The 22,545-nt window shown below is 35.6% G+C and overlaps 2 protein-coding genes across 7 annotated transcripts in view; one reads left to right on the top strand and one right to left on the bottom strand.

The window, feature by feature from the left end:
• Window positions 1-431: 431 nt before the first annotated feature.
• Window positions 432-12,944, bottom strand: LOC121370724 (reticulon-4-interacting protein 1, mitochondrial-like). Of its 6 annotated transcripts, none has more exons than XM_041496147.1 (11): window positions 12,924-12,944; window positions 10,330-10,649; window positions 8,896-9,047; window positions 7,548-7,616; window positions 6,293-6,417; window positions 5,337-5,385; window positions 4,464-4,600; window positions 3,471-3,651; window positions 2,814-2,906; window positions 818-916; window positions 432-748 (listed from the first exon to the last, which is right to left on the bottom strand). In XM_041496147.1, exons 2-11 carry the CDS (start codon window positions 10,610-10,612, stop codon window positions 725-727), a joined length of 1,212 nt encoding a protein of 403 aa, XP_041352081.1. In that variant the 5' UTR covers window positions 10,613-10,649; window positions 12,924-12,944; the 3' UTR covers window positions 432-724. The 6 variants fall into 6 exon arrangements, with proteins under 6 accessions (XP_041352081.1, XP_041352076.1, XP_041352074.1 ...); XM_041496142.1 differs by lacking the exon at window positions 12,924-12,944 and adding an exon at window positions 12,734-12,829; XM_041496140.1 differs by lacking the exon at window positions 12,924-12,944 and adding an exon at window positions 12,700-12,821.
• Window positions 12,806-22,545, top strand: part of LOC121370723 (DNA-directed RNA polymerase III subunit RPC2-like) — a 40,199-nt gene continuing 30,459 nt past the window's right edge. The window contains exons 1-10 of the mRNA XM_041496139.1: window positions 12,806-12,993; window positions 14,175-14,264; window positions 14,679-14,743; window positions 15,443-15,518; window positions 17,158-17,258; window positions 17,835-18,044; window positions 19,395-19,476; window positions 20,316-20,465; window positions 21,157-21,270; window positions 21,883-22,068. Of these exons, the coding sequence (XP_041352073.1) occupies window positions 12,925-12,993; window positions 14,175-14,264; window positions 14,679-14,743; window positions 15,443-15,518; window positions 17,158-17,258; window positions 17,835-18,044; window positions 19,395-19,476; window positions 20,316-20,465; window positions 21,157-21,270; window positions 21,883-22,068 (1,143 nt within the window). The 5' untranslated portion in view covers window positions 12,806-12,924. The remainder of the gene's footprint in view (window positions 12,994-14,174; window positions 14,265-14,678; window positions 14,744-15,442; window positions 15,519-17,157; window positions 17,259-17,834; window positions 18,045-19,394; window positions 19,477-20,315; window positions 20,466-21,156; window positions 21,271-21,882; window positions 22,069-22,545) is intronic.

Below are 22,545 nucleotides of genomic sequence, written 5' to 3'. Positions count from 1 at the left end.
AGCTTGCTGGACAAAACATGAAAATAAATGCATCATATTACTCTTTTCGATTAACAGCAAGGGATCTTTTATATGCACCATCCCACAGACAGGATAGTACATACCACAGCCTTTGTTACACCAGTTGTGGATCACTGGCTGGAACGAGAAATAGCCCAATGGGTCAACTGACGGGGATCGATCCTAGACCAACCACGCATCAAGCGAGCACTTTACCCCTGGGCTGCGACCCGTCCACTTCTCCAACAGTAAAAAGGTCAATTATAGTGTTTAGCTCCATTTCTGACAAACTATAAGTCCTAAGTAAATGAAACGTGGCTTATACTTAGTCTAGGTATTGTTGCATCGGTGAATGTTTATCACCACACATGTTAAACAAATGTTTCTTTTATTTTCTTTTTTAAACTTGAACACAAGATTAATCCCAAATGTTACACTACAAATTATTTATTTATTCACTGATGCAGATTATTTTAGTCGAAACATTTAATTCTGTGTACTTCCTTTCATTTATTACAATTCTCTGCTTTCTGGATTGTCTGTCTAAAAAAAAAAAAACTCAAAAGGTGCACTCTATGGATTGGAGATGGTAATGGGAGTCGAACCCAACATCTATCAGTCTTAAAGCCAAATGTTTAATCACTGTATCACTGAGGCTGGTAGACACTGCTCAAATGTTGGTAGACACTGTCACTCATTACTATGTAGTTTGAGAAATACATGATTAACACACTTCACTTGGTATAATAACCGTATCAAGCAAGAAACTTGAGTCAAACATTCATATAGATATATATACTTTCACAAGCTATAAAATCTGGATCACAGTTTTTCCTCGTGCGTGTCCATTGGCTACTTTTTCAAAAGCAGATGGTACTTCTTCGAAAGTAAAAACTTTTTCTACAACAGGGTTAATCTGAAAAAAAGAAAAGAAAGAAAGATCAATCACAAAATGTTTTTAATGGAAAAATGGAGCTCCTTTTACCCATCAATAGTTTGTGCCATCAAAAAAAAAGAGCTAGCCTATTTCCCTTGTTAACAAAACATTAACTTTGCCTACAATACATTTTTTTTTATTTACTCAGTTTGGTAAACTGATAACTTCCAATATGTAAAGAAACATCTATTTAATAAAACAAAATGCACATTAAGAATTAGCGATTATATATTGATGGAAGAAAATAAGGAAACACATGGTATCTGAGACCAAGTGTAAATCCATACAAGAATAGTTATTTCTCCCATCCCTAGCCATGTAAGATAGGCATATTTCATGATGTCAGCCCATGCGGAATAAATCGGTCTTGCATGACTTCTATTGTTTGAGCTGATATTAACATTGGGTGATGTCACGCAAAATGGCAAAATAACGCAAGAAATGCTTTTTATTTTTCATAAAAACAAGGAAACCTGCTGTCATAATGAAATTATACTATCATTTTCGGTTGATACTTCTAGTATAAACCATTTTTGGGTACGATCTTTTCAATGGTTATCATTATTTTATTGTAAAATATAAAATATAGGTTTTTCACATTTCCCCCAAAATGCTTGTTTTTCAACTACTGGATGGGAGAAAAATAATCCTCCATTATGTATCCATGTGGGACAGGGCTATTCCACCCTCAGGTACATAATATGATGTCAGGGACTCGGCAAGCCTCTTCCCTGACAACAAATTATGTACCCTCGGGTGGAATAGCCCTGTCCCACATGGACACATATGAGGGATTCTTTTAGTGCAGATAAGACACAGGTGTAATGTGCAACTGAATGTTAGTACAGTGGAATTGACTGCTAATAACATGGTGGATTTCCTCATACTGTGGATGAGAGTTTTGGTTGCAGTCACCATTTTCTCTCTTACACATGTATATTATCAATTTATTGTCAAAATGTTGCTTTAAGACCATCTCTGGCTATCTAAGATTTATGTTATGTTTTATGTGTGGGAGCGAGACATAGCCCAGTGGTAAAGTGCTCGCTTGATGAGCGGTCGGTTTGGGATCGATCCCCGTCAGTGGGCCCATTGGGCTACATGTATTTCTTGCTCCAGCCAGTGCACCATGGCTGGTATATCAAAGGATGTGATATCCTGTCTATGGGATGTTACATATAAAAGATCCCTTTACTGCTTATCGAAAAGAGTAGCCCATGAAGTGCTGACAGCGGGTTTCTTCCCTCAATATGTGTGGTCCTTAACCAAATGTCTGATGCCATATAACCGTAAATAAAATGTGTTGAGTGCGTCGTTAAATAAACCATTTCCTTCCTTGTTATATGTGTATACAGACTTTGTAGGAGTGTGTCATACCATGTGTTAAACAAATATTGATATTCAACGGTATATATACTTACATGACCCTGTTATATGTGTATACAGACTTTGTAGGAGTGTGTCATACCATGTGTTAAACAAATATTGATATTCAACGGTATATATACTTACATGACCCTGTTATATGTGTATACAGACTTTGTAGGAGTGTGTCATACCATGTGTTAAACAAATATTGATATTCAACGGTATATATACTTACATGACCCTGTTATATGTGTATACAGACTTTGTAGGAGTGTGTCATACCATGTGTTAAACAAATATTGATATTCAACAGTATATATACTTACATGACCCTGTTATATGTGTATACAGACTTTGTAGGAGTGTGTCATACCATGTGTTAAACAAATATTGATATTCAACGGTATATATACTTACATGACCCTGTTATATGTGTATACAGACTTTGTAGGAGTGTGTCATACCATGTGTTAAACAAATATTGATATTCAACAGTATATATACTTACATGACCCTGTTCCACCAGCTTGGCGACTTTCCCTAAGGCTTTTCCATTTGGCATAAACAATGCCCATCGAATGTTTCTGCCATCACAGAAACCCTAACAAGAGATTTAATAGAATAAAATACAGTACTCACATTACAATAGCCTTTTATTAACTGGATTTTTAACTTGGTAAACATGAATCATATACCTGAGTAACTAGGCTATTCTCAAAAGTATTCATTATGTTTAATAATGGCTATCACATTTTATGTTGTATGTTGTTTTTTTAAACCATTAATCAAGATATTAGCCTCACATAAAACTAAAACTGAACTGTTCAGTACACCAAGCACTATAATTTGAATGGAATATTACTGTGTCGAAACATAATAAACTATATTTAAATATTATGTATGTGACATTATAATTTTAATTCATATCATTTTTACTTATTTACTTTATTGCCAAAGAACCATTGATAATGGTAGGAGAAAAAATAAAATGACATAAACCACATAAAAAATTAAGTCTATAAAATATATATCATATACATGTACCAATGTATACATGTATATGTTTTGCTACATTTTTAACACCATTTATTTTCTTGCCATACTTTTTACAGACAGAGTTATAAACAACAGCACCATTTTCTGTGTCTCAATGTTTAGAGTTTACCTGTAATGCATTACAACCCAGGCTTCCAACCGTCTTCAAAACCCCACCTACAAGACCAAGCTTGTCTGTGTTTAATAGCAGTGGAGGTTTGATACTGACATACGTGGCATTTCCCCACTTCTTCAAGATATCTGCATAAACACTAGCATCACCACCAAGTGTGTCAAAAACAAAATCAAACCTGGAAGCAAAGCAAATAAAAAAGAATTAAAGCCTGTTTTTCTTAAATGTGTTTAAGCATTGTATGTGGTTACTGGTACATGTGTTTAAAACAAAAACAGGTTTTGTAAATTTGACCAATATTGAATATTTAGACTATGATTTTACATGATAATGTTCTATTTTTAAAAAGCAGCTATTATATTTGTGAAGTCCAACTCGCATAAAGTGTGTTTATCTGTAAAAAAAATAGGCTTGGGCTATTTCTTGTTCCAGCCAGTGCACCACGACTGGTATATCAAAGGCTGTGGTATGTGCTATCTTGCCTGTGGGATCCCTTTCTACTAATGAAACAATGTAGCGGGTTTCCTCTCTAAGACTATGTCAAAATTACCAAATATTTGACATCCATTAGCCGATGTTTAATAAATCAATGTGCTCTAGTGGTGTTGTTAAAACAAAACAAAACTGTAAAAAATTATATTTAAAAAATAAATACAATTTAAAAAAGAAAAATGTTATTCAAACATATTTTTTATAAAATGTTCATTATAGTCAATGTATACGAATGCTTATAATAATATAATTATAACAATAATCTAATTGTTTGCAAGAAACAAGAACCTGTTATAGTTGGAAAGACAAGGACCGAGACAACAAAAAGATCAAAGATCTGCCAGATCAGGAAATAAAATGAAAATTAAAGGAAGAAAGAAAAGTTTAATTTTTTTTTTTTTTAAACAATTATATTATTCTCATCATCATGCTGTTGTGCAAATGCAGGTCTGATGAGTAATAACATTGTGAACGTGAACATGCATGAACTGAACGTACCCCTTGAGATTGTTAAGCTCATCAAAGACATTCTGTGTTTTATAGTCTATGACGACACTGGCACCAAGTTCTCGCACAAAGTTTACAGCATCGGTACTGCATGTTGTCGTCACATCGGCTCCCCACGTCTTCAGCAGCTAGTTGTAAAACAGATTCAACACTGTTAAGCAATCTGCCTTCAAGTTTATGTTATCCATTATTTTTTAATGGACCTGTTTCTTGCAAGTGCATTACATTTACTATATCAGTATAAAGTGACAATATCCTTTTAAAAGAACAAATACACTAAACAAGGCTTCAACTAGAAGTTTAACCCACTACCCAGAAGTCAAACCTGTCCTAGCTACCATCTATAATCAGCAGTCACCTCCCGTAAGTGGCCACTTTTTTCTCTCCCTTTAATATAAATACACTCATAATAAGCAGTCGCCTGTCTAATGTGGCCAGTAGCCACCCAAATTGGAAACCAAATTGCGAATATATCTATTACCAGCCTCGGTGGTGTCGTGATTAAGTCATCGGACATAAGGCTGGTAGGTACTGGGTTCGCAGCCCGTTACCGGCTCCCACCCAAAGCGAGTTTTAACAACTCAGTGGGTAGGTGTAAGACCACTACACCCTCTTTTCTTTTACTAACAACTAACTCACTGTTCTGAACAGACAGCCCAGATAGCTGAGGTGTGTGCCCAGGACAGCGTGCTTGAACCATAATTGGATATGAGCACGGAAATAAGTTGAAATGAAGTACATCTATGTTAAATGGCCACATTAAATCTTTACTGTTCTTGTTAAAACACTTGTGATATGATAATATTCACTGCACTACAACAGTGACTGTAGTGACATGCATGACAGAACAATCGTCAGATCTACCTGTATTGCAAAGGATCCAACACCACCTGAACCAGCAGTAATGAAAACTCTGAAAATCAAGTAAGTTCAGTCTTTTAAACAAAGCAAGGCTGTATTAAAATTAATATTAATTAATTTAAAGTAAATTTAAGAGATTAAGATATTTATTTCCATAAATTCAGGATAAGCTATGAGACTCAGAAATGTGTTTTAATAGCCTGCAAAAATTTATAAATATTTTAAAAGTTCTGTACATAATGCAGGGCCAGCTCTGGGATTCGCCAAATTCACCAATTGCGAATTTTGAAAGCAGTTGGCAAATTTTAAATTAATTTGGCGAAATAATTTCATGTAATAATTGACAGTTTTAAGAAAATAACGGTTGATTTCAGCAATTTTTTGCTCACCCAGAGCTAGCCCTGATAATATATGATTTTAATGAACTAAAAAAAAATTTCACTATCACAGATTTTCTTCTTTAATTTTTTGGTCATCAACATGCCCAGCTAGGATATCATATTTAAGTCATGAATGTTTAGCTCACAGACATTTTATCTGTAGCCCTTCACAGGCTCCATGGACATTGGTTTTTGTGAATAATTTCAGTTTGATCTGACGTAAGAAAAAAAGAAAAAGTGTTTTGGAAATAACAAAACCCCCACTATTTTTGTGTGCAATTTAGAAAACAATTGCCACAAAAATAAATAACTTGTAGTAACTGCCATAGTAAGAGAATGACGTGCCCTGATGGGAAGGATTATAGTAGCGGATTTAGAAAATTCATTATGGGGGTGGGGGGGGGGGGGGCTTCAATGACATGAGGCGGAATGCCAATGGAATTTTGGGGGAGGTTTGGAGGGGATCATAAAAAAAAGAGAGAAAATTAATATACAATAAAATTATAAGTGTCACAAAATTTAGGGGGGGCCTGGGCCCGTGGGCTCCCCCCTAGATCCGCCTCTGGCAGTACATGGTACCTTTTACCAGTGGTACTGTTCTCACGGAGTCCTCCAACACTGCACAGTGCGGCCCATACCGTGGCAGCCACATACGGAACAGCAGCTGCCTGCACGTGACTCAGAGATTCTGGTTTCTTAGACACCTGTAACATACAATTTACAGTCTCAAGTAAAGAGATCAGAAGAAAGGAATATTTGTTTAACAACACCTCAGCACATTTTAAACTGCAGCTATTTGGTATATAGAATGATTATTTACTGTAGACACCCGTAAAACCATTGTAGACCATGACGTCACTACAGTACACACCATAGTGATGTTATAACCTACGATGGTTTTACGATATCGTAGTGCAAAGATAGCTTGAAAAATCCGTGCCCTGGTCAACAGATAGGAAACCCATTGCTGATGCATAGGCTACTCCAGCAAAGGATCTTTTATATGCACTTCTCAAGGGCTTGAGTGTATTGTTGAATAAAACATTCCTAACTTCCTTCTCATAGGCATGGTAGTGTATACCATGGCATTTGATGTACCAGTCATGTCACATTGGTTGGGACAAAATTAAACAAGAATCCACCAAGGACAGTTAAACAGATGACCAACTGTGCCTCAGGCGAGCATTCTACTACAGAGCTACATCCTAACTCTCAAGTAAAGCAAGTTCTTCTTTTAAACTAGTTACCAGCAATGGCTGCCAGCTGTCATTAAGATTTCATGCACCTGATTTTTGTGAACATCTATTTCATCTACTGCATGTAACTTCAAGATCAGCTGCTCATTCAGCTTATCGTGTCAGAAACTCTGAATGTATATATTATATTAAATAAAAAACCAAATAAATCTTAAAGAACTTTAACATATGCAGTACCTCGGTTTCTGTACCGGCCTCGGTGGCGTCATGGTTAGGCCATCGGTCTACAGGCTGGTAGGTACTGGGTTCGGATCCCAGTCGAGACATGGGATTTTTAATCCAGATACCGACTCCAAACCCTGAGTGAGTGCTCCGCAAGGTTCAATGGGTAGGTGTAAACCACTTGCACCGACCAGTGATCCATAACTGGTTCAACAAAGGCCATGGTTTGTGCTATCCTGCCTGTGGGAAGCGCAAATAAAAGATCCCTTGCTGCTAATCGGAAAGAGTAGCCCATGTAGTGGCGACAGCGGGTTTCCTCTCAAGATCTGTGTGGTTCTTAACCATATGTCTGACGCCATATAACCATAAATAAAATGTGTTGAGTGCGTTGTTAAATAAAACATTTATTTCTTTACCTCGGTTTCTGATGTGATTGTATATTGAGCATGCGTTCCTTGTCTGTGAGCACCAAGGGCCCCCCAAACCTGAAAAAAAAACCCACACAAAAACTATTAACTGTCGGAACATTTGACAACATACACGAACATGTACTTTATAGATTGCCTATATATAACTAACACAAGCAACTAGGTTGGTGCTGCTTAACACATATATATGTGGTATTACACAGGTTTGATAAAATTCTGTTTAATGGATAATATGTGAAGGATACTCATTAAACTCCCTAAAATCACGAAAAGGTCAGCGAGTCCAACATTTAATTATAAGGTGTACTACCTCACTAAGTTCATTATGACCTAATTATACCATGCTGCATACTGGAATATCAAGATGTATTATATTAATTAACACTGCCTCATACAGTATTCACCAGATCAAATTGATGGATGGATGGATGGATGGATGGATGGATGGATGGATGGATGGGTGGGTGGATGGATGGATGGATGGGAAGATGGAAGCATGGATGGGTTATTGAAGAGTGGGTGGGTGATGGATTGATAGATGGATGGGTGGATGGGTGGATGGATGGATGGATGGATGGATGGATGGATGGATGGATGGGTGGGTTATTAAAGAGTGGGTGGATGGAGGATGGATGGGTTATTGAAGAGTGGGTGGGTGGGTGGGTGATGGATGGATGGAAGCATGGATGGGTTATTGACGAGTGGGTGGTTGGAGGATGGATGGATGGATAGATGGATGGATGGATGGATGGATGTGGATGGATGGATGGATAGATGGATGGATGGGTGGATGGAAGCATGTATTGGTTATTAAAGAGTGGGTGGATGGAGAATGGATGGATGGATGGATGGATAGATGGATGGGTTATTGAAGAGTGGGTGGGTGGGTGATGGATGGATGGATGGATGGATGGATGGATGGATGGATGGATGGGTGGATGGATGATGGATGGATGGATGGATGGATAGATGGATGGATGGGTTATTGAAGAGTGGGTGGTGGGTGGTGGGTGATGGATGGATGGATGGATGGATGGATGGATGGATGGGTGGATTGATGGATGGATAAATGGATGGGTTATTGAAGAGTGGGTGGGTGGAGGATGGATGGATGGATGGATAGATGGATGGATAGACATACTGACAAACAAAGAAGAGGTAGAAAATATTTAAAAGCATATTGTCATGTACAAATACTGCAAAACCAAAGGAATACATGTACACTGTATTCAAGCTACACGTAAACATGTCTATTCATGTTTAATGTTATAACACTTTGAAGGTAGGCCTACATGTGAACAACTGTCAAATACATTAACATCTGGCATTATCAAACCTCATCTCCAACTGTTAATGTCTTCACGTTTTGACCAGTTTCCATAACAACACCAGCGAAGTCTCTGCCAAGTATTAATGGAAACTCTGAACCGGTCCTTAACCTGCCACACTGTTTCCTCAGCAAGTTGATAGCAACTTGGCCATATCCACCTGAAAGCAGATGGTTTAACATACACGGAATTATACATAGGACAATATAATATGACTTCTGCCTTGTACATGTCAAAGAATGTGACAAAAATAACACTACACTGTATTAAGTGGTAGTATATTTTATTTGCTAATCTATTTTTTACAAAATAACTTTTGCATAATTAACGGTATATAATAAAATACGACAAATGCCCGACCAGAAAAAAGGTTAAAATTAACATGTAACAGTGTACGGGATGTAGCTCAGTGGTAAAATGCTCACCGAGCAGTCAATTCTTTTTATTTTTGGCTTGTAACTTTTTTTTTTCTTTTTTAAAAAGTTCTATTAACTTTTTTACTAATTGCTATTTTCAAAATTCTTACCATTTTCAACTCTACCCCCACCCCCTCCATCCCGAGTCAGGCCACCGATTTTATCTAATTTCTTTTTGACCACCCGATCTAATCTAGCGACCAAATTTAATGAGTAGAACTTTCTTTATTAATTATATTAATTAGAGATGCACATCAAAATTTTAAAGGCCCACTATTTAATTTTTGGATGTAAATTTACAAAATTGTCCGCTTAATTTTTTTTCTGTCCCGTGACAAACCCCTGGCTATCCAGAGACAGGCCCCAGGACGGACATGCTCGAAACTCTAGTGGTATATGAGCATGTAAAAATTATCCGCACTCGCGCTCACCTGATATGCAGTTATTTCTTGTTTCAGACAGTGACTGGTATATCAAAGGCTGTGGTATGTGTTATCCTGTCTATGCATATAAAAGATCCCTTACTACTATTAGTACTAATGGAGAAATGTAGTGGGTTTCCTCTTTAAGACTAGTGAAGTTGTTAAATAAAACAAACTTTATAAATAAATATATTTTCTACAAAAACATTCAATTTTCACAAAGAACTCCACAGTACTATTAAAGGCATACTGTCACAAATTTAAGGACCTTATTTTTCTAAAAATGGATAATAAATAAAAGTTACATTAATTGTTGGAAACCAAATCTAGCTATCGCTTCACCGTAACTGAACCATGATGGAGTGAAATCCATGTCAATCCTCTCGACAATTTTAGTTTTTAAATTATGGACCATTGCCATAATTCAATTAATTTTACAAAATTATTATGAAAATGGTTGAATAAAGTACATTTAGGGACAAATCAAATTATTTTTGTTCTGGTAATACTTTGTTAGACCATTAAATAGGTCAGTGGTCTGTGACAATATGCCTTTAAGACTAAATTATGTCCCAAAATATCAATTTAAATCAGTAATATATACTTCTCATATGAACATCAATTGGGTTGACACTGGCTGCATGCACTTTAACTACAATGTCATTAGGGTGATCAATGTATGGGACTCGAGAGGTGGTTGACAAACTCAGTTCTTCGTTTCCCCCGTACTGGTGAATCTGCCATGCTGACATCTCCGAGAGGACACTGCTGGTGTCAGTTGTAAACCGATTCCGATGAAGTAAACTCGGGAACATGATCCGATGCAATGAAGCTTTGAAAACATTTCTTCTGAGTTTGCGAGCACAAAACCTGCACAGTGTAGACATTAGTCTGGACAATACTTAAAACATTACCCAAATACACCTGAAACAAATAAAAGTTTTATTAAAGGGACATTCCTGAGTTTTCTGTATTGTAAGATGTTTCCAACTAATACAATATTTCTACGATAAAACTTACATATTAAATATATTTTCTTGTTTAGAATATCAGTGTCTGTACATTCAATGTGTTTCTGGTTGTCATAATATTTGTTATGGTAAGTAGCCCAAACTGGATTTAATATCCCAATAATTTCGTACGTACGAAAAAATTTATATTAGGGAATAAAATCAAGATTGACCTAGTACAACCGTTATGACGATCAGAAACACGTTTAATATATAGTCACTAATATTTTATTTAGACAAATATATTTAACATGTGATTACAGTTATTACAAAAGTCTTTGTTGATTGACATCATCTTAACAATCGCCTAAAACTCAGGAATGTCCCTTTAAAAATCAAACTAAGTAGGCCTATACAATTAAATATTTAACACACTTAAGTCTAGTTAGCTCAATGTCCTGTAGTCTCACCTTGGTTTATATCTGAGAATAGAGCTAAAACAAACTTAGTACCCAGATTAAAAACTGGAAATATATAAATATAGATTACTGCATGAGCGAGAGTACGTGTCATACAAAATTTATGAAATGAGTTTGGGAACTGTTAAATTATTACCTGAGCAATAACGTAGTTTCAAAGACTGCTATACAATTCTTAAACATCAGGGGCGGATTATGGGGGGTTTCCCAGTTGCACGGAAACCCCCCACCCCGGCTAAAAAAACCCAACCCCACCACGTAAATCTAAATTGATGTCCAAGTAAAATTTATAATTTCAAATTATAAACATTTACATATTATTTCGGACCCCCCGCCCCCTTACCTGAAGCACAATCCGCCCCTGAACATTAAATGGTAAATGGCAATTGCTAATTGATTTTAAATATGTTAAGTACTAACCTACCTAGCCCGAGTACTCTAACCGTGAGTGAGCAAGATGAACATTTGGACAATTATTGTGCTATCATCACAGCGTAATATCTGTCCAAATGTCTGTTTTACTCTCTTAAGGTCACAGTACTCGGGCTGCATCCTACCCTCAACTCCCTATAAAACCCATTTCTGGAGATTTAATTTTCACTTTTTAGCCAACATATATTTGAAGAAAAGATAAGATAAAACAAAATATATATTTATTGTTATGTACAATATGCCACTATGATAAAATTGTATTACTAAAAGAAAAAGAAATTAATACGGTACCCAGTTAAGCAGCCCATACACGATCAGTTTAATTGACAATAATATTGATACAATATTATTAATGAATATTTATTGGCCACCAACAACGCAATTATTTATACAATATTTTAAGTCATTTGTCCTCTAACCAATGTCCATTGCTCTAAGCTATTGTCTTTGCTTTTGATAAGCGAAAACATTAAAAAGGAAATCATGGTCCAAATGGTTTCTGCAGAAGAAAAAGTATTATCGAAATGTTCTTCGTATGGATGAAATAGAAAATCATTATTAAATAATTAACATTTTATTCATAAAATACTAATTTGTCTAATTTTGCATTAATGATGACATCAATAGGTAAATATGAGAAAATGCTTTTGGAAAATAAATACTAGTAAATATTGCAAAAAAACATAATTCAAAGTTAGTATATATTTTAATAAAAATAAAAGAAACAAAGCAGACAGTGGATTGGTAATTTTATTAATGTTATATTTATAAAGAAGAAGACATTTTCTCTCCTCTTCTTTTTCCTTCCTGGACATGTTTATCCTTAGATGACTGGCTTCAGAATGAAATAGTGAACAATAATTTGACAAAGTGCCATAAACGACACAATAGTATTGAGAAACCTTCAATAAATATCTACCGATGTTTGATTCTGTCAATATATTATGTCAATCAAAAACTTGCTTCAATATCACAAACTAATGATCAATATTATTGTCAATTGATCGTGTATGGGCTGCTTTAGGCCTACCCACACCACCCATCCCAACATTGATGACATTTTGTTCAGTAACAGTAGTTACACCTGTGATCAACTGGTGTCTAGTAACCTACTAAAGACTGTAGACCATCAGTATATTAACATTACTGGTTGGAGTTTATGTATGACAATAATTCCACAACAAATCTGCGGTTTCTGTCAACTTTTCTTTTCGGTTTGCAAGAGTTATCTTTGCCTGGTTATATTATTCAAGATGGTAGCTTGGGTAAACCGAGTTGCTTTCAGCACGTGTTAACACATATTTTAGCGATACTTGTGACAGATATTTAATTTGTACAATGTCTTCTATTGAAGAAATGATGAAAATGGACAAGCAGCAGCTTGCTGCACCTGTCAACACCGTCCAGGTAATTTGTAAGACAATAAAATAACGCATAGGACACTGTGACTGCAAATGCAATTGGTAAAGGGAGGTAATTCATGTTTTCTCCATGATGTTGGGAACATTTTGTCCTTATGATTTTATGAAACATTTACAAAACATATTGTTTTCTTTCATTTTAAATCATATTTATATCCATGCTGTTCCAACGTGAGTTTGACCCGTACACCCCTTTCAGTGGTTAGGGTAGTTTTAGGGATAGGGTTACAGTCTTTAAGAGTCTTTGATGATATTATTATATAGAGGGGTACAGGTCAAACTGTTTCCGCTGTTCCGGACAGTAGTTTCCAAAAAAATAAAATTTGAGTTTGTCGAGAGCAGTCAGTTCAGTTGTTGGGTGGGTTTTTTTTGGAAAGAGTGACCCATGCCCCTTTATATCAAAGGCAAACCCTAACCCTAAAAGTAACCCTAACCATTGAAAAGGGAGTACAGGTCGAACTCATGCTTTTCTTTTTTTTCATGATTGCAAACAACACTTCAATTCCATTGGTGTCATAACAGATCATAGGCAATATCATAAATATGTTAGTTCTAGTAAATAGCGGGCCTTGTATGAAAAGTATTTTGTGTGTGTGTAGGGGGTTGAGTGCACAATCCCTAGTGAGAGGGCCAGTCTCTAGTGGGGTGTGGGTAGGTGTGGCACAAGCCACATTTTTATCTTTATTTAAATATATATAGGCCTATTATACAAGACAAAAAACAAATGCACAATTAACAAACACTAATCAATGTTATGTTTTTATGTAGCTCGGCTAGAATTTCTTAAATGTTGCATTAAAAATATATGTCCTGTATAAATATAGATATACAGTAGATTCTCGTTGGGTCAAACTCGGAAGGGTCGAATACACCGCAACGCTCGAACTAAAAATGAAGTCCTGAGTTACACTTACATGTCATTGACCGAATGGTTAGGTCGATCTACCCGATGGGACAAACACTTTCTTGAGCACTGATGGGGTTCAAGCCAACAGGATTCAACTGTATGCTGCATCATACAAATAAAAATATATCAACATGTATACATGTCAATTTTTATTGAACTTTGTACCTTATAATTTTTATATATAATTATATATCTATAACTAGAGTGTAAGTAGATTCAGTTTGTATTAATGTTTTTGGTTTGCTTTGTTTGTGTTCTAGGAAAAATGGAAACTGTTACCAGCATTTCTGAAAGTAAAGGGTTTAGTGAAGCAGCACATCGATTCATTCAACTACTTTATCAACCTTGAGGTTTGTATATTGAAGTGTAACCTGAGTACTCTGATGGTAAGAGAGCTAGACGAACATTTGGACAGTTATTACGCTCCCTTACTGTCAGAGAAAAATCTATATCACTATTGCGCAATCTCTGCCAGCAACTACAGTATGTATTTAACCAGAACTTTCTCGAAAGTGAGTGCTATATATTGATATATATTCCCTGACGGTAAGAGAGCAGGATAACTGTCCAAATGTTCATCTAGCTCTCTTACCATGTGAGTACTTGGGCTAATTAAAATGTTACTTAAAAATGTTTCTAATTTATTGTACACATTGTTTACACAATGTTTTGCCTAACAGTAACACTGCCTAATAAATTAAATAATTTAAAATATGTGCCAAAACTGTTCTTGGTTATATATTCTAGAATATTTTATTTTTCAGATAAAGAAGATCATGAGAGCCAATGAAAAAATCACAAGTGATGCTGACCCTAATTTCTATTTGAAGTAAGCTTGAAACATTTGGGAGGTTGAACTACTTGTTGACAACATCTGGTTTTAAAAACAAAGATTTATACCATACACTCTTTGATTAATTGTCTTTTAAATATTCAAATATAAGACCTACATAAAAGTGTAAAAACACTAATATGATCACAATGCATTAATGTTATGAATGAATAACAAACTATCAGTTTATGTCTGAAGGACATGGGCTCACCCAGACTATTGCCAAATTAGCCAATTGCTAATTTTTATACACATTAATAGTCTTTGGCTAATAAAATATTCCTTAAATTAACCACATTTTAATAATTTACATATTTGAAAATTGGCTAAACCAGAATTCATTCCAGAGTGAATCCGTGAAGGACATTAAAATAATAATAATGTGAATTGTAATCTTGATACATGTGTTGGAACTTCTAGGTTACCAGGGGCCTAATTCACTAAACTCTCATAACTTTGCAATATCGCAGTGCAATGCAAAAAAGACTTGCAAAGAGGATGCTTTGTTATCTAGCAGAGCCTAAGAGACCTTTGTGAATAAACCCCCAGATCTGTATTTTGTGATAATCTGTTATGTTATATGGATTTCCAGAAACTCTGCTTATTTCAATATCTAACTCAAGTAATTAGCAATATTAACTCTAAACAATAGATTCACAAGACCAATGTATAACGGTAGCAATTATTTTTCTCCAGGTATCTAAACATCTATGTGGGTGCTCCGGATGTGGAAGAAGGCTTTAATATAACCAAGCCAATTTCACCTCACGAGGTTTGTTCAGTACTGTTGTAGATCCCAGTCTGGTCAGTACATCTAAATCATTTAACAACTTGGCATGAAAGAATCAGGTGTACATTGAAATACCTTTTATTATTACCAGCGTATGACAATTTGTTTTAAAAGTCACTAGCCACAGGGCTAGTGGGTTTGTAAATTCCACTATCCCACCAAAATAAAGCACTAGCCCAAATTTTTGATCAGTAACAACAAACTTTATATAAGCATGGAAAACGATGTTTCCGGGAAACCCATCCCCTATAGTACCTAAAAAAAAAAGAAGAAGGGATAACCTGGGGGTTTTCTTTCTTTGTTTTTTGATGTACATGATTTAGGTGGGTTTTTTTTTAAACTGCATGACCTACCCTATGTTGTCATATTTGATCCTAAACCATTGTCTCATTTTCGCTTTGCAAAGACAAACACAGTGGGGTTGTACTTCAGTTATACTAGTCTGTTAATTAATTGGGACTGGCGATTCACACCTTTTTTTTAAACCTTGTTTACATGTGTGAGATTTTACTACCACGTGACTTGTACAACCAGTCAAAACACGCGTTTTATTAAGGTTGTTTCCTGTCCATGAAACTTGAAAGTGAAAAGAAAACAAAGTCTGTATTGTGTATATTGTTGTAATTGACGATGTAAAAACTTCAACATTAATATATACTTATTGATTTGTTATTATGCAATGACCAATGTCAGAATAGCATTTATCAAACGTACATCGGTAGAGGAAAAATATTGTGAGCTAGCAGGGTTTTTTTTTTTTTTTTTTTTTAAAGCCACTAGTCCATCGGGCTACTGTTTTTGCATTTGTCACTAGCCCTGTGTCAAAATGCACTAGCCTCAGGATTTGGGCAAGCAGATTTGTCGAACCATGTTATTACATACCGATTCAATGATACTATAATAGTGATAAAGACATTTTGAAACTGTGATAAATTTATTTTGATCTGGACTGGAGCTTTTAAATCGGGAATTCCCTTTTCATTTTTACTGCAGTAAGTGCCTTTTATTTACTGACGTCACAAGTATGATTCTTAACGTTAAGCAAATCCATGAAAGGAGTTTTGATCATAGATTTAACAAAGTTTTGTTATGACGTTAAATTAAAAAACGTTTTTGTAAAACATAAAAGAAGGTATGTAATAAATAAGCACTTCACATGTGGTCTTGTGGTATATATTCTTGCGCAAAATAAACTTGTGCAATAAATAGGAAGCGAAAACAATGTATGTGAGGTTCTGTATATTTATTTAACAGACATAAAACATTTTTTAAGCAATGAAATATTATCAATCAAAAATGTTGTATCAAAAATGCTTATTTCACCCTAATTTGGGAATACGGAGAAAATGTGTTGCACAGTCAGTATTTGTTTCTACAAAGTATATTTTTTAATATTAAAGCCAGTTGTAAGTTACATCTAACATGAAGACATGTTGTGATAGTAAACTATCAAGGTAGCTGTCAATGTTTAAATGTTTACTTCATATCTGATTGTTATAGGTGCATGAATTGGACAGTTTCTTGGAAGCTGGTAATATATAGTGTGTTAGGTTTTCTTTCATGCTTTTCATCATTATTTCTTTCATAATTTGTGATAATTTTGTTCTGGTGTTTTGAACAGTGTCGACTGCGAGACATGACGTACTCTGCCCCAATCACAGTAGACATAGAGTACACAAGAGGAAACCAGAGGATAATGAGGAACAACTTGCCCATTGGACGGTTTGTATAACCACATTGGCTTTAAACAACTTCACACATGTGGGATGAGAGCAGATTTCAGATTCACTTTTAATAAATAGTCGCTTTTATGTTAAATAGAGAATATCAGTCTTGTTCAAGAACAGTTTCTTTGTAAATTCATTTTTTTTATTTTTATTGTTTTTTAAAGACTGATTTTGAAATCATATTGTTGTAAATTGTATTTCAATTTTTTTTTTTTATGTAGTCTGTTGATTTTTTGTGGTGAAAATGTCAAATTTTACATGGGTTATTATAAACAATACTTATCATTTTTGAAATCATATTTTTGTAAATTGTATTTCATATTTTTTATTGATGTCTGTTGATTTTTTTTGGTTATGTGAATATATTCCTATTATTTTATGTCCTGTACTTAAGAAAATGTCAAGTTTTACAATGTCAAATTAAATAATACTTCTTGGTGGAGATCAGCATCCGTTTTCTGTCTCGGCAAAATATTGAGAGCCAAGTCACCAATTTTGATGTGTTGTCTGTACGAGGTGACAAAATATATTTTTTATCATTTCTAAAATAAACATTTTATGTTATTTCCAGAATGCCGATTATGCTTCGCAGTTCCAAATGTGTTCTGCACAACAAAAGTCCGTCGGAGATGTCCAAGCTGAACGAATGTCCGATGGATCCGGGAGGGTATTTCATTGTTAGGGGTGTGGAGAAAGTCATCTTGATTCAGGAACAGCTGTCCAAAAACAGGATGATGGTGGATGTTAGTAACAAGGGAACGATTGAATGTTCAGTCACAAGGTCAGTCTCTCGATTCACTAGGGTCACTGAAACTGCTCTGGATAATATGTTAATAGCTCTTGGTCATGAATGTAGCAAGAGAATTATTGAATGTTCAGTCACAAAAAGGAGGAGGAAATGTTTTATTTAACGACCCAACCAACACATTTTATTTACGGTTATATGGCATCAGACATATGGTTAAGGACCACACAGATATTGAGAGAGGAAACCCGCTATCGCAACACTTCATGGGCTACTCTTTTTCGATTGGCAGCAAGGGATCTTTTATATGCACCATCCCACAGACAGAGTAGTACATACTACGGCCTTTGATATACCAGTCGTGGTGCACTGGCTGGAACGAGAAATAGCCCAATGAGCCCACCGACGTGAATCAATCCTAGACTGACTGTGTATTGAGCGAGCGCTTTACCACTGGGCTATGTCCTGCTCCAAGTTCAGTCACAAGGTCAGTCTCTTAATTCTCTAGTCTCATTGAAACTGTTCTTGATAATATGTTAAAGGGACAATCCTAAGTTTGCTCCATTTTTAAGATGTTGTCGACTAACAGACTTTTTGACGACTGTAATTACATGTCAAATATATTTTTCTGCATAAAATATTAATGGCTGTATATTAAACGTGTTTCTGATCGTTCTTATATTTGTACTAGGTTAAATTTCATTTTATTTCCTAAAAAAGATATTTTCGTACATACAAAATTATTTGAAGACAAAATCCAGTTTGAGCTTCTTACAAATATTAAGTCGATCAGAAACACATTGAATATACAGACACTGATATTCTAAACAAGAAATATATTTAATATGTAAGTTTATTTGTAGAAATATTTTATTAGTCGGAAACATCTTACAATTCAGCAAACTCGGGAATGTCCCTTTAATAGCTCTTGTTCATGACAGGTGCCCATGACAGGCGTGCGCTACAACAGCTTGCTCTGAATGTTCACGTTAAACACTCTGACCTGACCTGACATGAATGTAGCAAGGGAATTATTGAATATTCAGTCATTGAGTCTCTCGATTCACAAGTGTAACTAAAACTACTCTTGATAATATCTTAATAGCTCTTGTTCACAAATGACCTTTTCTGCATGCATACCATAATAGTCAGTATTATCTCAGATTAGATAAACAGAAAATTAATGATATGTCATAGTGTTACCCTTAGTTTGAACTAATGTATCTTTTAATTGTCCCACTCAATACAAATGCTGGATCTGATTAGCTGTTTTCACATTTATATATCTTTTATGTGTTCGCTCTAACTTAATCTTCCATGTATTGGTGTGTAGTTATTTAATTTTTTCTATTATTGTTTGCTGAGTGATGTTCATTATGTTTTCAGTTCAACCCATGAACGAAAGAGTAAGACATATGTTAACGTCAAACATGGAAAGTACTACCTGAAGCATAACACCTTTTCAGAGGTATATATTGGATAATGACTTGGGTGGGGAATCTCTCTCTCTCTGTGTGTCGCTGTATCTCTCATAAATCAATGTGCTCTAGTGGTGTCGTTAAACAAAACAAACTAACTGTCTGTGTCTTTCTCTCTCTCTCTCTCTCTCTCTCTCTTCCCTCTCTCTCTCTCCCCTATCTCTCTCTCTCTCTCTCGAACTCCCTCCTCTCCCCCTCCCTCCCTCACCTCACTCACTCACTCCCTCACTCACTCACTCACTCACTCTCTCACTCTCTCTCTCTCTCTCTCTCTCTCTCTCTCTCTCTCTCTCTCTCTCTCTCTCCCTCCCCCTCCCTCTCTCTGTCTGTCGCTGTCTCTGTCTCATAAATCAGTGTGCTCTAGTGGTGTCATTAAACAAAACAAACTAACTTTCTGTGTGTGTGTGTCTCTCTCTCTCTCTCTCTCTCTCTCTCTCTCTCTCTCTCTCTCTCTCTCTCTCTCTCTCTCTCTCTCTCTCTCATTTTCTCGTCTTTCTCCCCTCCCTCTCACAACACCTCTCACCACCATCTTGTATATATATATATATATATACACACACAACATATGTTTGATATCCAATGGCTGATATATATTTTTGTGCTGGGATGTTAAAAATTCCTTCTGTCTGTCTTTAACTGTCTGTTATCATATCTCTATCTCTCTCGCTTCATTCTCAGTACCTTACCCCCTTGTTCTGTTGGTTCGTCTGTATGGCACTTGTATATTGGGCTCATATTTCAATGCTATAAGTGTTAACAGCATCTTTAGTTAACATTGTGATTGAATATCTCTTGGTAGCTAGTTACAAATGATTATCCCCATCAACAGGATATTCCGGTGGCAATAGCGTTCAAGGCGATGGGTGTTGAGTGTGACCAGGAGATTGCGCAGATGATCGGCAGTGAAGAAGATACTCTAGCAGCACTGGCGCCGATTCTAGAAGAATGCCACAGAGCACAGGTGTTCACACAGAATCAAGTGAGTAATGCATGTACAGTGAAACCTCTCAAGACCGGACCCTCTGCAAACCGGAATTCCCTCAAAACCGGACGTTTTACAGAGTCCCTTTTTTAAAAACCAGGACAGAATTTAACCTCTCTAAACTGGATCCCTCTGATAACTGGATATTTGTCTTGGTCCCATGGGTGTCCGGTTTAGAGGGGTTTCACTGTACTTTAAAATTAAAAAACAAAAAATCAGACTGATTCATCATTTATTATAGTTACTGTACATAAAAGATCAGTCTTCATTTAGTAAATGGCTGTACATACTAAACCACATGGAGTTTGGTTTTAAAAATAAGGGAAATGTATCAAAAGAAGATGAAGCAGTCGGGGGTTTATTCTTCAAACATGTAAGTTCTGTTTGTTGCACCATGTAATGCCAGGGTCAGCTAACCATTTAGACAGTGCTCGACAAATGTTTGAGAAAGTCACTAGCCCTCACAGAATCTTTGGCTAGTGCCCTATGTATTATAGTAATACATTTGATAATTTCCACTAGCCTGGACAATAAATTCACTAGTCGGGACTGAGTGCTAATGGATTTGTCGATCCCTGATTTATAATTTATACTGTTGCCCTGTGTAATGCCATTTCTTGTAATAAAACAAAAACAATTCTTAACAGATATCAGTGTTAATTTTATTTTCTTCTGTTGTATTTATAAGGCTTTGAAGTACCTTGGAAATAAAATCCGGACGAGAAATATGTGGGCAGGAAAGAAGACAAAGGTTGATGAGGCCAGAGATGTGCTACATGATGTTGTGTTGGCTCATGTTCCTGTAAGTCGTAATAAACACACTGCAGAAAACCAGACGACCACACCTATTTCTTGATTTTAACATTGCCTTAATTAGCAGCACATAAAAAAAAAAACTAGCAGAGAAACCGAATACAGCTTAGTGTTAAATGTGCAATAGAAAATTGAAGTTAAATGGATTTTTGTTTCTGTGATGATGCATGTAACGACGCATTTCCGTGCATTCATGAATTGTATTAATATCTGAAGCAGTGCTAATGTGACAGAGTCTTCAGTATCAGGGCTTGCTCTGGGTAATTTGCCATATTATCTTAAAAATGCAAAACATAGCTATTTCCAACAAAATATTAATTATTACACACATTTATTTTCGCCAAATTAAAATAAAGTTTGCCAACTGTTCTTAAAATTGACAATTGGTGAATTTGCCGACTGGCAGAGCTAGCCCTGAGTATACAAAATAAAATTAATTAATATATGTCAAATGTATTTAAAAGAAATTGAAAATGTATTTCTAAAGTTCTGAACCATGTTTACTATGTTTTGCATTTCAGGTCTAAATAAATCACTAAAAAAACTTAATTTTCACTTTTTAAAAAACCCCACAAAAAAACTTTACTTATTTTTGATCCAGGTGGTAGAGTGGAATTTCAAGCTGAAAGCCACATACTTAGCACTGATGATTCGGCGAATCATTCTCGCTGAAGGTAAAAAGGTCAACCTGGATGACCGTGATTACTATGGCAACAAGAGGTTAGAGCTGGCGGGACAGTTGCTGTCTTTGCTGTTTGAAGATCTCTTCAAGAAATTTAACTCGGAGGTAATCAGAGACTTTATTTTCTCAATTCTTTAGATTTTGAAGATTTTATTTTTAAATGTTGCATTAGAAATTTTTCATTGATATGTTTGGACACACAGAGACATGTGTAGCGCAGTTCACGTGGGTCATGAGTATCCTGGAAAGTTGAGACATTTGCAAATCTGTCTGATTTCTTGTTTTGGAATTTCTAGTTTGTTGAAAATGAGGATCACAGAGTTCCTTAAAAAAAAAAAAAAAAAAAATCAATTTTGGACACCTAACTTAGTGTTCACTATGAAAAAATAAGGGTTTTCATTTATACATCTTATTTACAGATATTGTTTGTTTGATTTTTTATCCTTACATAGGTATCAATTGCTCTCCAGTGTTAGCCTATATAATATAAGTCACTTCAGCATGGGTGGGAATTCTGCTCAGATCAGCTGTTTTCCTCTCATGGAACATTGCGTTTCCTGCATTTTAATCGTTCTTTCCTCC

Source organism: Gigantopelta aegis, chromosome 4 (assembly GCF_016097555.1).
Source record: "Gigantopelta aegis isolate Gae_Host chromosome 4, Gae_host_genome, whole genome shotgun sequence".
In the NCBI taxonomy this organism is placed as follows: Eukaryota; Metazoa; Mollusca; class Gastropoda; order Neomphalida; family Peltospiridae; genus Gigantopelta; species Gigantopelta aegis.
Note: the sequence above shows the minus strand (reverse complement) of the source record. Positions and strands in the feature narration are given on the sequence as shown.

What these genes read in the sequence shown, in the direction of transcription:
- LOC121370724 (XM_041496147.1), bottom strand. Translation starts at nt 10,612, where the DNA reads ATGTCTACACTGTGCAGGTTTTGTGCTCGCAAACTCAGAAGAAATGTT. An exon ending in AACAGTACCACTGGTAAAAG is followed by an intron (nt 5,386 to 6,292) that starts GTACCATGTACT and finishes CTTGATTTTCAG; the next exon opens with AGTTTTCATTACTGCTGGTT. An exon ending in GAGGAAAAACTGTGATCCAG is followed by an intron (nt 749 to 817) that starts ATTTTATAGCTT and finishes CTTGATACGGTT; the next exon opens with ATTATACCAAGTGAAGTGTG.